The 15,562-nt window shown below is 41.6% G+C and overlaps 1 protein-coding gene across 1 annotated transcript in view; it reads right to left on the reverse strand.

Annotated features, from left to right (window-relative positions):
- Positions 1 to 15,562, reverse strand: part of rbms3 (RNA binding motif, single stranded interacting protein) — a 211,351-nt gene that overhangs the window by 148,858 nt on the left and 46,931 nt on the right. The window contains exon 3 of the mRNA XM_030741526.1: positions 11,776 to 11,834. Within this exon, the coding sequence (XP_030597386.1) occupies positions 11,776 to 11,834 (59 nt within the window). The remainder of the gene's footprint in view (positions 1 to 11,775; positions 11,835 to 15,562) is intronic.

Genomic DNA, 15,562 nt, shown 5'->3' on the forward strand with positions numbered 1-15,562 from the left:
ACGCAGATGTTGCTTGAAGAATGAGTTTCTGAAGCCAAGTACATGCTGTACTGGTACTGCATTCAATGTGGGTACTCTAGAGTTACAATCTCAAGTGGGACGCAGAGGGCAAGGCGCTGCTTTGAAGCTCCTGCACAAACACACACACCTCCAATCGATAGCTGTCACTTAAAAGCAGCTCAAAGTGACTGACTACATGTGAGGCTGTTGATAATGCTGTTGCAGCTGCACGCTAATATGCAGATCGACACAAAGTGCCGCTGAAGGACACATACAGCCACACTGGGAGGGTGACACCCTCCTCTGCACACACACACATTCATACACACTGTGTACAGACACACACTGTCTCTCTGAGAAGAATAAAGAGAACATGAGCTGCCATATCATATTTCCTGGTCTGGCTCTAAGTGGGTGCCTGTCAAGATAAAAGGACCATCCTCAATCAGTTACTACATGATAGACGCTACCATTGCTCAGTGACTGCACTTGCATGAATGTGTGTATGAAGCGGGGTGCTCCTTAATATAGTCCCCTTAAGGAGGTGTAGAACTACAGTAGATGCCACCTTGGGCTATGCTCTGCACAAAAGCCTTCATTGGAGAGTGGAGATAAGGGACTCATTACAGTGCTTGCATCAACATATCAATCAAGTATGCATCATTCATGCATTCGCTGTCATATTATGCTAATCCTAATTACTTCTGGGAAAATTACTATTCTTTATCTGCTAATAGTCAGGATTGTTTAGGGTTTCCTACCTACAATATCCACCAATTTTCCCCAATATATCCATTTTTCACATTCTCATATTCAGTGCTAATGATCCCATTTTGCACAGCATACAATGGAATAATAATGCCCTAAGTATGAATAATGAATCGACGACAAGTCACGGGGTATTACAATGGTGTGCAGGGGGAAACAGTGTAATTGTTTACGTCGCTGTGAGTCATCAAGAAGACTTCTGAAGGTGCTGCTGCACATGGATGATTAATCATTGTGGTTACATGTATGTTTATAATTCAAGCTTTGCATGTATTAAAGTAATTTTGGTCAATGGAGGAGACAGATGGGCCACTCAATGGACAAACATGCATAACAACACTCTAATATGATTCCTGTGATTAATGAATTCATTGCCATAGCATTATAGTCTATCCTGCAGTATGTGGATTGTTTCAGCCTCACTCTGCCTGCAGATATGAGCATTTGCTGCAATGAAATTATTACTCAGTTAATGCATCTCTAGGTGAATGCAACTTTTTTTTTTTTTATCGGACACGAAACATGACATTTGTTGCTTTTTCTTGGGATTCATTAGATATAAATGAAACAAATCTTTTAAAATTTAGAATCGCACGACAGCTATGGATCTCTCTTGTCCATTTAGGGGGTTTTTAACCAGCACTTTTGCACTACAGGGAAGGTGGGTGGTGGCTTTGGGAGGCTGCGGTGAGCTGTGCAAACATTAAGGGAGAAAACAGTGGTTTTAAAAAGCGAGATGGCATCCATGACTAACTGCAGCCAAGCCAAGACCGCCTTGGTCACACTCCAAACCTGGAGGAGAGCATCCTCACTGCAGCTGCATTCCTGTGTCCTCCTCCATTTATCCTGCACCACCAGCAACTGACTGATGATAAATTTTGCGGCTACCCTCTACTAAACCATGTGGTGGTGTGTGTGCACAAAAGTGAGAGTCTCTGCTTGTGAGTTTGTTGCGTTTGGGTGTGTACAAATACTTGCGCGCGACCTCTAACTTTCTTGTTTTTGTGTGTATGCGTGGGTAAGTGAGTCAACAGGGGAGGATCATAAATCTATCTCTCTGTTTGAGGATCCCACAGAGAAACATCTGCAATGCACATATTTTTTCAACACTGTGCACTTCTGACCACATCACAATCATCCGAGCATTAATGCCGCATAGAAATGAGCAAACACTTTCTCCATAGTCCTACAACCTCATACACCTGACAGCCTATAAAACAAACAGCTGTTTAAACCACCTGCAAACATCAAAACGAAGCAAAAATCCATGTGCAAAAAGTTATTTAATTGTAAAATAATAAATTGACAGAGAAAGCTGCTCTTGGGACCACTCAAAATAAAGATTCCTCATTTTCTTGTCCAGATTCACTGTCCTACTGGCCTTGTATTTAGAGACAAAACCAATTTGTTGTAAAATAACTCCCACACTGGGCTCTTTTATATTAGACACTGGTGACGAGATAGCAGTACAGGCAATTAACTTATCAACCTTGTGACATGGATTTATAGCTGAGGCGTTAGTCTCGGGCTTCAGCAGCAAGCCTATTGGTTGCATTGTATTTCTTGTCGTCTTCTCTCACAGGTGTAGGAGTGTCCTTGTCAGAGAGCCGGAGTTGGGATCAGCAGAGGGCAGACTGCCAGGGCGTACGGCCAAGGGGGGGGGGGGGGGGGGGGGGGGGGCTCTGGCAGCTCATTCCGCAGAAGACAAACTGAACATGACGTGTAAATAAATAAAATAATCCAATAATATATCCAAGTGTGGTACTGTGCACAAGTCATGAACCACCCCTTATTTCTTTATATTTTGCTTCCAAGGAGCCAGACCTTCTTGTAATTTTTTTTTGTGAGCAATAATTTACCAGACTTCATGAAGGTCTTGGCTGCTTTTTCATTCATTTTCAGTCCAGTCCTTGTACCTGACCATTTTCAGTGGAATGTTTTTGTTTGTTTGTTTGTTAAGCCACTTAACACTCACCTATGAATCCCTCAAGCATTAAAATGCTTCCTAACTCGAGGGATGAACCAGTGTTTTGTCTATACATAACAGACAACGCAGCAATGAAACAACTTTAAATTGTATCTTTAGGCACTTTATTACTAGTAGCCTGTCACAAAACCACAGAATATGTTCCCATTTGTTTTGATACATCTATGAAAAATGCCAAAGACAACACAGATTGACAGGAATAAAACTGTAATTTTGCAACAACACGGTGATTTCCAATGAGCTATTAGCTGGATAGGAAAAAAAAAATTCCAACAAAGACCTGACACATGACCTGAGAAATGTTCACCTCAATAGAAAGGGAAGTGGAAGGGTGGCTGTCAAAAAGCCATTTTAAGGAAGGAAAACCAGGAGAAAAGGCTGATGTATGCCAAATTATACAAGAACTGGACTGAAAATCAGTGGCAACAGGTCTTATGGAGTGATAAATCTAAATTTGGAATAATTCATTCAAATTGTCCTCAATATGTATGAAGGAGGCCAGGAGTGAGGTAAAGTGAGTGTCTATAGTCATCTGTAAAAAAAACCCAAAAACAATGGAGGCTCTGTCATGGTTTGGGGCTGCATTTTAGGAAGTGATGTTGGGAATCTTGTCAAAATTGATGGAATTATGAACACATAAAATATTTGTCAGAATTTGATCCACAATGCAGTACCATCTGGAAAGTGTCTGATTGGTAACAGCTTATTTTTCAGTGTTTTTCAGTACGACAGTGATCCCAAACACATTGCTAATACCATGTGAAAGTACACCTGGATAGAAAAACGCACAATGGAACACAATCAGTCATGGACTGGCCTGCCCTGAGCCCAGATCTAAACAGTATTGAAGCATCGTGGGATCATTTTGACACAGGATGGCACAAAAGGCAGCCAATAACCAAAGAAGAGCTTTGAATGTCCTTCAAGAAGCCCGGAGAACTATTCCTGAACACTAATTAAAGAAATAACAAGAAAGCAGTGGTCACATTAATATTTACTTTCAAGCTCGTTAGAATTGTACAAACTCTGTTGTTGCCTTACATACTGTATTTCCACATATGTTTGCACATGTTCCCATAAATCACATGTTTCTTTTTCATGGTATATTATGATGAGGTCTGTATAAAACCATGCACCTGCACAAAGATTGCCATTACAGCAACCTTAATGTTAGTAACACATCTTCTCTTTTAACGCAATTCTTTAGAAAGTATAGTGAGTGCCAGAGAAAAAGTATTATACGCAAATTGTTTTGGTAATACTGGTTCAGGGACACGTTGTACATTACAGTTTAATAAGGTTAATTTTTTTCACAGGTCAAGTATATAAACATCATATGGGTTCACAATAATCCTTCCTCTCTATCTCAGCGTTTCTTACATCTCAATTTTCCTGTTCATCATTTTTCATTTTCTGTTCTATCTTTTGTTCCTTAATTAATTAATATCTATTCACACTCATTAGCTCTAGCACACCACCATATGGCTTCTAATACATTTTGAGCTAAATTCAGTTTGCAGGGCTACATTGATACTACAGTCTGCAGTGTGTTCCTTAAAAAAATGGTATCAGAACAAAAAGAGAAGCTAGCTTCTAGCATTAAATCCAAGTTATCTGAAGGCACAAGATTATTTTCATAAAGTCTAAGAGACATTCAAAAATAAAATATTCATGCATTCATCGGAGCTATCACAGATTTAAAGTGGAAGAAAACTGAGAGGAAGAAATGAAAAAAAAAAAAAAGCAGCGGCACTTCCCTCGGCATTCTGGTAGCATCATTAGCTTGCTAGCTTAATAGCAAAACCCTGATGTGTTTGGTGCAACATGTGAAGAGCACTTGAGAAAGGTTTGAGACCTGAAGGGTGTTAATTACTTGTCAAGAGGTTGTTAAAATGAGACCTCTGGCAAAAAAAAAAAAAAGAGTGGTTATACAGAACCCACATGCAGATATCTGAAAGAACACACACACACACACACACACACACACACACACACACACACACACACACACACACACACACACACACACAAATGCCACCACTAAGCATGAACACCTATGAGTGCACAAGCACACACAAGCCGGTAGCTGCCAGCAAGGAAATACATGTGTGTATTCACAGCCACACATGTTAACATGCCTAAAATTCATAGTCATACAAGTATGCCCACACTTGCAGCTGCACATTCACACACTCTCAGAGCTAGAATGGCAAGCAACCTTGAATAGCTACTCATTATGGCACCCGTTGATGTGAAAAATGCCACAAGCAATATAAGCACAATTTTACACAAAGAGCAGGTGCGTTCCTTCCTTCACAGTTTCACTTCACCTACAGAGTATCTTAAAATACCTGCTCCCCCCCTTCATTCTGAGTATACATAGATATTACTAACCTTAAAATTCACATGGGGTACCATCTTCTGCGGCACGTATTATCCCCATTTGAGCAGCAGTATGTAATAAGCAATGTAATCACGTCAGGTACTAGGGCTTGAAAGCACCACCAGCAAGGCAGGCTAATATTTGAACAAAGCCGGATCAATGAAAAGCAAGTGCCCTAGGAACATGGAGAAAATCTCCAGGTAGAGACAAACATTAAAATCTGGACAAAGACAGATTGTCCCATTCCTCTGAACAACTATGCAGCCCATTTCTTTTGTCCTGCATCTGTTAGTCATTCATGAGGAACGGCCTGGCCGCCCCCAGCTAACTTTCCTCTGCATTGCAGTTATGATTTATGCCTTCCTTAACTAATCAAGGGCATGATCATTAGTCAGGGGATGTGCAAGGGGCCAGGGCCTTGGCAGGTCAGTGCAAGGCCGTGTCTCACATAGTAGTTCCCCTGCAATCCATGGGTTTGGTCCAGGATACAAGATGACTGGAAGTATGCCTTCTTAACTTCCACAGGGTCTGCTGAGGCATTTGTCAACAAACATGACAAGGAAAGGAACCCAGCAATGTGATGTAAAAATGTATTGAGACAATAACGAGAAAAGAAAACCTGCAACAGAGATTGCCAAGAGTGTACTAGCACAATTAAAACTAGATGTTTCCGTCTTTGTTTAGATCCAGATGAGAGACGGACAACAATAACAATTTCGAAATGAACAAATTTCCCAAATGTTGCAATCTGTATGTAAAAAATTATCTCGGGGAAACCCAGGTCTATCATCCATCAATCCTTGGCTCCTGGATATCACCTCACCATGACCTCCACTCTACACTTTCAAGAATTAAAAATACAAACCCATAAACAGGAGACGACCACACTGAAGGCAAAAAAATGACACAGGAAATGGAAGGGATACAAAGGGTCAGAGCTCAAGGAATGCAATGGTTTTGGCCTGACCGACTGCATTTATGACAAAGTTGGCCAATCAGACGGCCTCTTGGTAAACTGCCAACTTAGAGTGTAAGGGAACATAGAGTGATTTGGGGGTGGGGGTTAAAAAGAGAAAAAGATTTATGTGTATATGTGATAGGGGGTGTTAACAAAGGCTGCAGATGTTATCCAGTGACGTTCTGCATGCTGAATCTGTCCAGATCGATGTGATTATCTCTCAGCTATTGCTAATTAGAGTCATTAATACGCAATGCAAGGGAACGGCACACACTTTCCCTCTCTCGCTTTCTCCTTCGGCTGATAGGGCGTCTTTCTGGAATGGCTTTGAGGGAGCAGAGGCATTTGGAAAAGGTCTGCTGTTGGCCACACTTCAGTCAAGATTCTCATCTGCACATAATTCACTTTCAAAGGGCAGAGGGGGCGGCAAAGAGAATCCTTAATTGCGCCGGCACAGTGCAGAACATAGACAAATGTTTATATCTTGGCCCTCTAATGAGAAACCAATAACGGATGCAAAAAGCACTCGTGTCCCCCCCACCCCCCCACCCCCCCACAATACACATGCACAAGACAATGAAAAACAGGCCTTTTTGATGAGCGTCACCTCATTCATCAATAGTCCTTATGCTGAGAGTCATGCAATACTCCACTTAGGCACTGATGCAGCAATAAATCTGTTTTTATAGAATGTAACATTGCCTGCATTTCTCCATTAGGTTGATGTTGTGGTAAGGGCACTAGATGCTTCAGAATGTAACGGTCGGGGTCCTGACAGGCTTTTAAATTGCACCAAACCGAGGCTGCACATGCTGCCCAGCCAAGCAAAATTGATCAAGTTGAGCATTCAGAAAAGCAAGGAGGGCATTCTGCTGCAAACACATACTAATTAGGGTTTCAGTCAAACATACTGTATCTGCTTCTTTAAGCTTTAAATCAAATGTTTGGATACTTCAAACATGATTTAAATTTGCAGGGACAAAATAAGAGGTTAGCATGTTTTACAACAACTCACCCACATAATAAGTAAAGGCGACAGTAATTCTTTCAAGATGTCAGTTTTATGTAATGCCCTTGTGAGTTTTTAGCATCCTCATGTAAAATGGATGGCAAGTTACAGGGCAAAGAAATGAACAACAACAAACTGCCGAACACACAGCCACGAGAGACTATCTTCTCATCTCATCTATCTCCCACAATTCAGTGCGGTGGGCCGTCGCAGCAGAGCGCCAGTCAGGCCGGTGAATCTCGGCACAGTCTTATCTCCCAGCAGCGGAGGAGGAAACGGAGGTCCTTTAAAGGGCTGAGGTCATTTCCTCTGCCTCCGGGCTCTGGCAGGAAAAATAAAATGTCTCCATTCGGTCAGCCCTGCTTTATTTCAAATGCCGCCGCTGCCTTTTAAGAGGCCCTTGTGGGCACGGATGGCAAATGAGCGGTTTTGGGTTCTCGCAATCTATTCCTTTCTCTCTCTCCTTCTGCCATTCTCAATCCCCCACTCCATCTGTGATGTAAAGCCCAAATCTCTGCTGTATTTCAACAGTTTATGTGAAAGTGCAGAGACAGATATATAGATAGAGTATGAAAGGATGAGAGAGAAAAACAGAGATGAAGAGAGAAGGAGAAGCAGAGTGAGAGTGCGGAGGAGCATGAGAGCCAGAGAGAGAGAGAGAGAGAGATGAAGAGCTGAATGCCTCCTCTTACCTACAGCTCTTGACAACCCTAAAGCCCTTTCACAACTTCCTGTTCCTCTCTGAACTGGGCTACATCCAAAGCATGTGCGTGCATTTATCGGAATGCACAGTTTACATGCAACTGTTGTGCACCCTTGTAAGAGTACAGGTGTGTGCGTGTGCTGTCGCTGAGCAAGGGAGGCAGTGAGGGAGTGAGTCAGCGCTGGGAAGATAGAGAGGCTCATTGAAAGGCCTGCGTGGTGAGGTGGTGGAGGAGAGCAGCCAGAACAGGCAGACAGGCAGGCACACATGCTGTGAAGTTAGGAAAAGGACTGATAGATCTGTTGCACGGCCACTGCTGCTGCAAGAGTCGAACACACCTCAGGCAAATGGATGGGGAGTGAGTGCGGGGGTACCATTAGTCTTTGTGTGTGTGTGTGTGTGTGTGTGTGTGTGAGTGTGCCCTTTGTGTTTGAGTGCGTGGGAGAGGTATATTACATGGTCTTGGAGTGTAGTTTTTATGATGTGGTACTTCAAACAAGGCTTTCCAGTACTTTACAGCACACACTCATCTACTGAGGGCAAATGTATATACAGATGTACGACTATAGAGAAACAATCCATATGTTCATGTTACCTAGGTACCCGTCTTACTTTATTTTTATATGCACAGTAACTACACACTTCCCAAACACCTGACCTGTGAGCGCACAAAGCATCATTTCTGTTTTTCTGCTTTTTCCACAGCAGACAGCCTCCACTCCCACACTCACCAATCCATCTTACATATCAACTATCCAGCTTCTGTCTTAAGCTCTAGATCATTCTCTTTTATAGACTTGAACAGTCATTTCTTAGCGTACCATCTAATTCTGGAGCTAGAATATATATTTTGGTATTATGAACAGATTCAAGGAAAGGTACATGGATATGTGCACAGTAAAATGAAGCCTACTGAGTAATCGATCAGTGCACGTCTGTAAGCTTTTACCAAGAAAGACATCCAGGTGAACATACTCCATGTTTGATCTGTTATATATTGAAATATCAGGCTAGATATTCCAACAAATTCCTAACCACAGATTAGACCAGAACTCATAGATTCACCTTCTTCTATCATGTTGTTGCCTCTACTACTACTACTACTACTACACTGACTCCTTATGCTGCATTGTGTTTATTATATTACGTGGAAGTATAGTTGTGCCTATGTTGCTAAGAGATTACTAGCATCCTTATTGGAGCTCCTTTCTTGTGACTTGCTTATTTGAGCTTGTCATTATTGAGGTTTGTCAATTAATTTATGCATCATTAATAGCTCACTCTCATAACTTTTCACAGCATAGTTGTGCAACTGAGGCCTCACGGTAATTTGCCGTATTAGCAGGTGACTCTATTTGTTAACATAAATGTTAATCAAGGGAAAAATTAGTCATTACATTCTGTAATGCCTTGTATACACACTTTCTTCATCTGGATATTTGTAATTCTGCTATGAACAAATTTTTATTCTCTTTGACTAAATATAAACAGCGGAAACTTCAGTCAGTGCTACTGTCTTGGTTTTCAAATGGCCGATTGGCGATCTTTCTCTCCTAATAGCATTCTCTGACATGACTGACCTCCACTCTGGTCCATTTTTTTTTCCCCACATTGTTTTGGCAGGGCACTCACTGAGCTGAGCTAAAGACAAATAACACAAAAGAGAGGAGAGGAGGGGAAGGAGAAGAGACAGAAGAGAGAGATGCGCTGTGTGATGGTGGCACAGTGAAGGTAAGCCACCATCCTGACATTTAAACAAGTGTCAGAAACAGGGGGTCGGATGAATGGAAACAAAGCGTGACCAGATCGGGGCGGCGTGCCGATTTCGATTTGCTACGAGGAGCGCGTGCCAGCCCATCGGGCTTCATTGCACCCGCCTGGATCGTTTGCGCTTTGATGGCTTCTCACCTTTCAGGAGATGCTTGTCCCTACCAATCACCAAGTATTTGATCAAAGAGAATCAAAGAGAATTGCTGCACTTCAAAAAAATATTTATGCTTATTCCCATCGTACCCCATCCCATTTTCTTAACTGCTTATCCAAGTCAGGGCTATAGAGGTGCTGGAGCCTATCCCAGCTGTCACAGGACTAGAGGAAAAGTGCACCCTGAACGAGTTGCCAGTCTAATGCAGGGCACATTATACGTTTTCATTTTCAATCTATTTGGATTGCATAGTAATAAAGTCATATACATGAGTCAGCCAAATACAAAGGAAACACACAAGTAATTATTCATATTTATATATTTAAAATATAGTATTTTTAACACCAGTCCCCCTCTCATCGTATTTATGTTTCCCAAATGTGCATCTCATTAACTTTAATTATTAAAACTATATAATCCAAATGCATGTCCAATCAAAATATATAATAGGCCTATATTTTTTTGCACTAAGTGCACTAAGATTATTTATACTGTGATTCTACACTACATATACCTAAAATGAATGAACTGACTACAACAGATACTGGGAGAGATATATATATGGCAGTAATGTGGAGCTACTACAACAGAAATGATGTTTTTGTGCAGTTTCGCCTCACCTCAACTTGCCTTTCAAACACGAAAGAACTGTAATTTTCTTTTCAAGGTTACTAAGCCCTTCTCCTCGCGCTCTTTCTTCCTCTTCGTCACATCTCCCCTGTATCCACCTACCTCTCCTCTGACTGGGTGCAGACCAGGACCGTCCTTTCCACTCATAAAATAAGTCTGCTTATATTTGCTTTTTGGCATCTCAGCAGTGCTGCATTCCAGGAAGGTGAGTTATGGGAAATGCTGTCTCCCACAAAACACAGTGCATAGCTGGAATATTTTTTTTTTTTGTGCTGTACATAACTCAGGTCAGGTGGACACGGACAGCACTAAACATTTAATTTCTTTTATTCGGAACCCAGGAAGATTCAAAGATATCTGTCTCACCTCATTTCATACCCCTCACTGTCCCCTATAATCCACTCCTGTGACCTGTAGATATATCCTTGCTACTAACAGGCATCCAGTGTTGTCTTTAATGGCCAGGAGAACTCACAAAAAGGACCTGCCAAGATAATCAGCCTTTTTTTTTTCCCTCTATCCTCTAAGAGGCAAAGGTTCCTTTCCTCAACATTTTGACCCAGAGCATGCCCAGCAGGATATACTCATGTGTGTAGCAAGGTTAAGAAGCCAGCTTCACCTTGAAAGGCCACACTTCAGAGCCCGGGAAACCACAAAAAGCAATTAAAAGTATTGATGGAACTTCAATAGCTCTTAAACAGTGCTGCCAGACACCTCAGGGCAAGTAGCACACTAATCCCCCCCCCCCCCCCCCCCCCCCCCCCCCCCCCCCCCCAATCCCTCTATATTCTCGCCTCTTTCACAATTTCTTCACTTAAGACTTCACTGGTCTTCATCATTAAAAAGAAAAAAAAAAAGATTCCTCAAAAGAGTGTGTAAAATATATTTTCAGCCATGCAAGACAGCTGACCAAGGTTCTGAGAAGATGAGGCTGACGAAGATAATAACAGAAGTTTATCTAATCTTTGCTTGCTTGTTAGCCCTCTAATTGGTCGCGTATGTTCAAGCATGTAATTGTGTGTAGTACGTGCGCTCCAGAAACAATTTCAAATGAGCCAGTAATGTCATTATTTCATGTGCATTACTGTGCGGACACTAATGGAAACACCCTTTCCAAATGATTGTCATCCATACCACAAAACAGGAAATCGAAATAGAGACGGGGGAAGGGCTGACAGTGTGGCTCCCTTTCTAATCATCCTCTGAAGCAGGGCAGTGCCATCCAAGAACAGGGTGTTTTACCCAAATCCTTTCAGCAGTTGTAAGCAGCCCCTCACTATCACAAACCACTGATTTACGGCATGCTGCGTTCTTGGCTGATGTCTAAATTTACAAAAGGGTGGGATTGCTGCTCCTGTGACGACAGAGTGATACCTAATGCACTTAAACAAGCCACAAAAACGAACTGCTTACCTTTGCACTGGTTAGTGTTCTTATCCAGAATGGCCTTGGTTGATACTATTTTCCCATACCTGCAAAGACAGAGGAATCAAATTTAGTGTTTTGCACCTTTGACTGGTGCAACAGTTCATTTAGATTACCATCCTGCGGTTAATATATTTGCCTTATTTTCTTTACTCTGCCATTTAGTTACCACTAGCAATTTGCAAAGTCACACAAATGTCAAAAGCCACTGTGAAGAGAAATCACTCAAGGTTAATAAAATTATGTATATGGCTGACTTGGAGAGAATGGGCAGCCCTTTGACATTTTAGAGAGTCACTGAACATTTTAAAAGGGCTAAAAGCATACGAGTGCAGTAAACGGTCCTAAAGGTTGCTCTTTGAGTATAAAATAAAATGCATTTATTTCTAATGAAGTGATGTGAAATCTAAAAACTAAAACGTGATTAATTAGTGAGCTTTAGAGGTGCTGGCAGGCATATGATGTAACCTTCAGACAGAGGCGGCGTAGCAGCTCCTCCTGTTTTTGTTCCTCACGTTAAGGTAACTGTCTGCTGACTCCAGCTACAGAGTGAATGAACTTACACCACCGGGCCACTCACAGAGCAGCTCAGCTGAGCATGTTACAATTAAAAAATTGGAAGGACATACTCCACTGCAGCAAAAAAAAAAAAAAAAAGCCTCACAAGAAGTGGCATTTAATGATTTTAAAGTAATGTGTTTTGTTGGTTAAAGAGGCAGAAATGCCACCAATAATACAAATTAATTAAATTGCTGCAGCCAAATAGGTATCCTCTCTTAAAGAAGATGGCAAAGAAAAGCACATTACCTGAGTCTTTTTCTAACTTTAAAAAAAAAAGAAATAAATTCAACATTAAAAGGTACTTTAGGGTCTTGGGTCTAGCTAAGACAGGCAGGCAGCTTGAGCTTCGAAACAAGCGCACATAATACAATGGGCAGGAGTTGGTGTATCAATCTTCTTATATACACCTTCCAGAATGAAAGAAAACAAGTCCATTTCCAAAAAAAGTGAAATCCTCCTTCAGTCCAATAACAATACCCCTATGTGTTCTTGCTACATTTGTAAATGAGTTAACAAATTCTTGTCTCCCTGTATTCCAGCAAATTCTATACCTGGAATTTGTGCTCTAACTTATTCATAAAAAATATAAGATGTGTATGATGCAGGAGCCTATTTGGCTCCTGTGAGAATCTAATACAAAAGTTAAAATTGCCAAAGGAGCAGGACTGCATAAAGACAGCTACTGTATGCTTATAAGCTTACATGTCACTGACGCAGCTCCATGCAACAGCAAAAATATACTGTAATTCTTTATTCTACGGGTCTATATGCAAAATGGCTTGCTAGGATTTTTTTTTGAAATATGAAGACTGACCTCACCGACTGACAGACAGTGAGATATTCTATCTGCTTGTCTCAGCTAAAACTGCGATATGCTGCATTGTGTGCTGCTCTGTAAGTACAGTTTGAGTGTGCACCAATTTACATGTGGGGATATACTGCATGCATGCGTGCGTGCGTGTGTGCACGTGTGTGTGCGTGCAGATATGTAAGTGAGAACAATCCCCTGTGTGTTGAAAGCACATCGCAAAGACTAAACAGAGGAAAAACAGCCACCCCCCGATGCTGCATCCGTGCACACACACTTACATGCACACACATATTCTGTAGGAAAGAAGCAGTGGTGCATCCCGGCCCATATTTCACCAGCAGGGGATAATTGTGCCATTTCTCAACGAGTGGCGGAGACTCTATTTATTGCATGCTGCGGTGGGATGGGTGGTGGATATGAACTGATGAGCTCCGAGAGGAAAACTACCAGCTCACACACACTAATACAGATACCGCATGAGTATACCCACACAGAAACACACATACAAACACACAGAGAGAGACAGCACTCACCAATCAGTGGATTGTCTCTCTTCAGCAGATAAACAGGCCATTTTAGCCATAGGGATTCATAATCTACTGCAACAGAGTGGGACTAAGGTGCAGTGTTTGATCATACCGAGACACACTCAAGCATAAGTACACAAGATGAACAGGGAACGAGGAGTTTTCATTTGATTAGCGAATGTGCAGAGCTGGGGCAGCAAGTGTCTTCAGCATTTGCTGAGATACAAAATAAAAGAAAAGCTGATGTAATGCTGTAGGTAATTTTTTAGCACATTAAAGACACAAATTTAGATTTAATAATTGAAAAAAGCATTTATTGATAAAGGAACTAAGTGGGAAGCACCTCTACTAATTCATAAATAGTATTTCAAATTTCAAAAGGGAGTGTCTGAATATGAAGACTTGATGACGGCAAACATCTTCAAAATTAAAACCTCCTGTTAACCAACTACAGCATTAAATAACTATTAAAAAAAATTGCTATTAGAAAAAGACATGCCGTGCCAATAACCAAATAATCAGATCAGAGATTAAAGTTGGGTGATGTGTCAATATTTTCCAACAAGCCTCCATCACATTAGCACCTGCTGAGGGTGGAGTAACATATGCTGAAGTAATCAGGCTGTGTATCATATCTTAATTGTAATTTACTCACTGTCCTTTGTGAAAGGAATATATCAGTGCAAAAATAATGTGTCTAACATCAGTTCCTATTGGTGCACACTCCCTCCCTCACTACTCACCCAGCCTTACCAGAAAATATATTCAATGTTACATCACAGCACTGATCAGCAGTGCTGATTTACTGCCGAACTCTCCAGTAAATAAAAGTTATTGTTATTTGTTTATTTGCGCATAGGTGTCTACCCTCCTTCAGTACTTGCGTGAAAATTTTTGTATGCTTTCAGTCTGGGAAGCAGTTAAAAAGCTCTGTGCTTTTGGCACAAATTGGGGGAAAGTTCTCATTAAAACTTTGTTTGGACTCTGGGGAAGAAGGAGACAGTAGCTTTCCAATGCCAACTCATCACTGCTTGCCTCATTAAATGTTAAAGATGGCTCATCAATGGATCCTATCTGCGGTCCAAATACACACCACAAAGACACTGCTGGTAGATAAAATGGCAAGAAGGAAGGAGCCAGCTTCAGGCCCATAATGGAGACATATTGGAAATGGATGAAGAATGTGTTCAGTATGTTCATATATGTGCGCGCGTGTGGCTGAGGATGACCCTGCTGGAGGCTCCTTCGCCTCTCTGCCAGGCAAGCCTGGGGAGGCTTTGATGTGACAGAGGCAGTCCCTGTGAGGCGCAGGTTTAACACTGTGATGCTGTGGCCAGGATGCAGAGCCTGTCTCCACTAATCCTATTTCAATCACTCTTGCAGCCTCTTATCTCTGACTCTGCTGGCCTTCGGCCCTCCCCCCTCCTTACAAATCTTCTCCTCTTACTTGTTCTCTTCCTCTCTTTCTGTCTCTCTGTCATCCTTTCCATTTCTCTTTCCTGTACTGTACCCTCATTTCTCTTCTTTTGTCTCTTTCTCTCTCTCATCCTCCTTCCTCCTAATAGAAATACTATGGCAATCATTCTGATGCAACATCGCATCAACCCCAAGAAAAAGAGACACCAGAAATAAAACTGCCTATAAAACAAAGGCCTTATGAGCTATTTTAGGCTGATGAAAACGTACAAATTGTGGTTGATGTAAAACATGTCATTCGTCTGACAGCTGTCTAGGCACTGGAAATATGATAAAATTGAAGCTGAGCTACATTTTTAAGAGGGCAGCTGCATGTGCATGAGTGACATCCCAGAACGGCATTTCTTTCTTTCTTCCCGCTCTTGCTGGATGAAAGGAGCCAGGCGTATTCCATTTCCGT

This window comes from Archocentrus centrarchus, chromosome 11 (genome assembly GCF_007364275.1).
Source record: "Archocentrus centrarchus isolate MPI-CPG fArcCen1 chromosome 11, fArcCen1, whole genome shotgun sequence".
Taxonomy (NCBI): domain Eukaryota; kingdom Metazoa; phylum Chordata; class Actinopteri; order Cichliformes; family Cichlidae; genus Archocentrus; species Archocentrus centrarchus.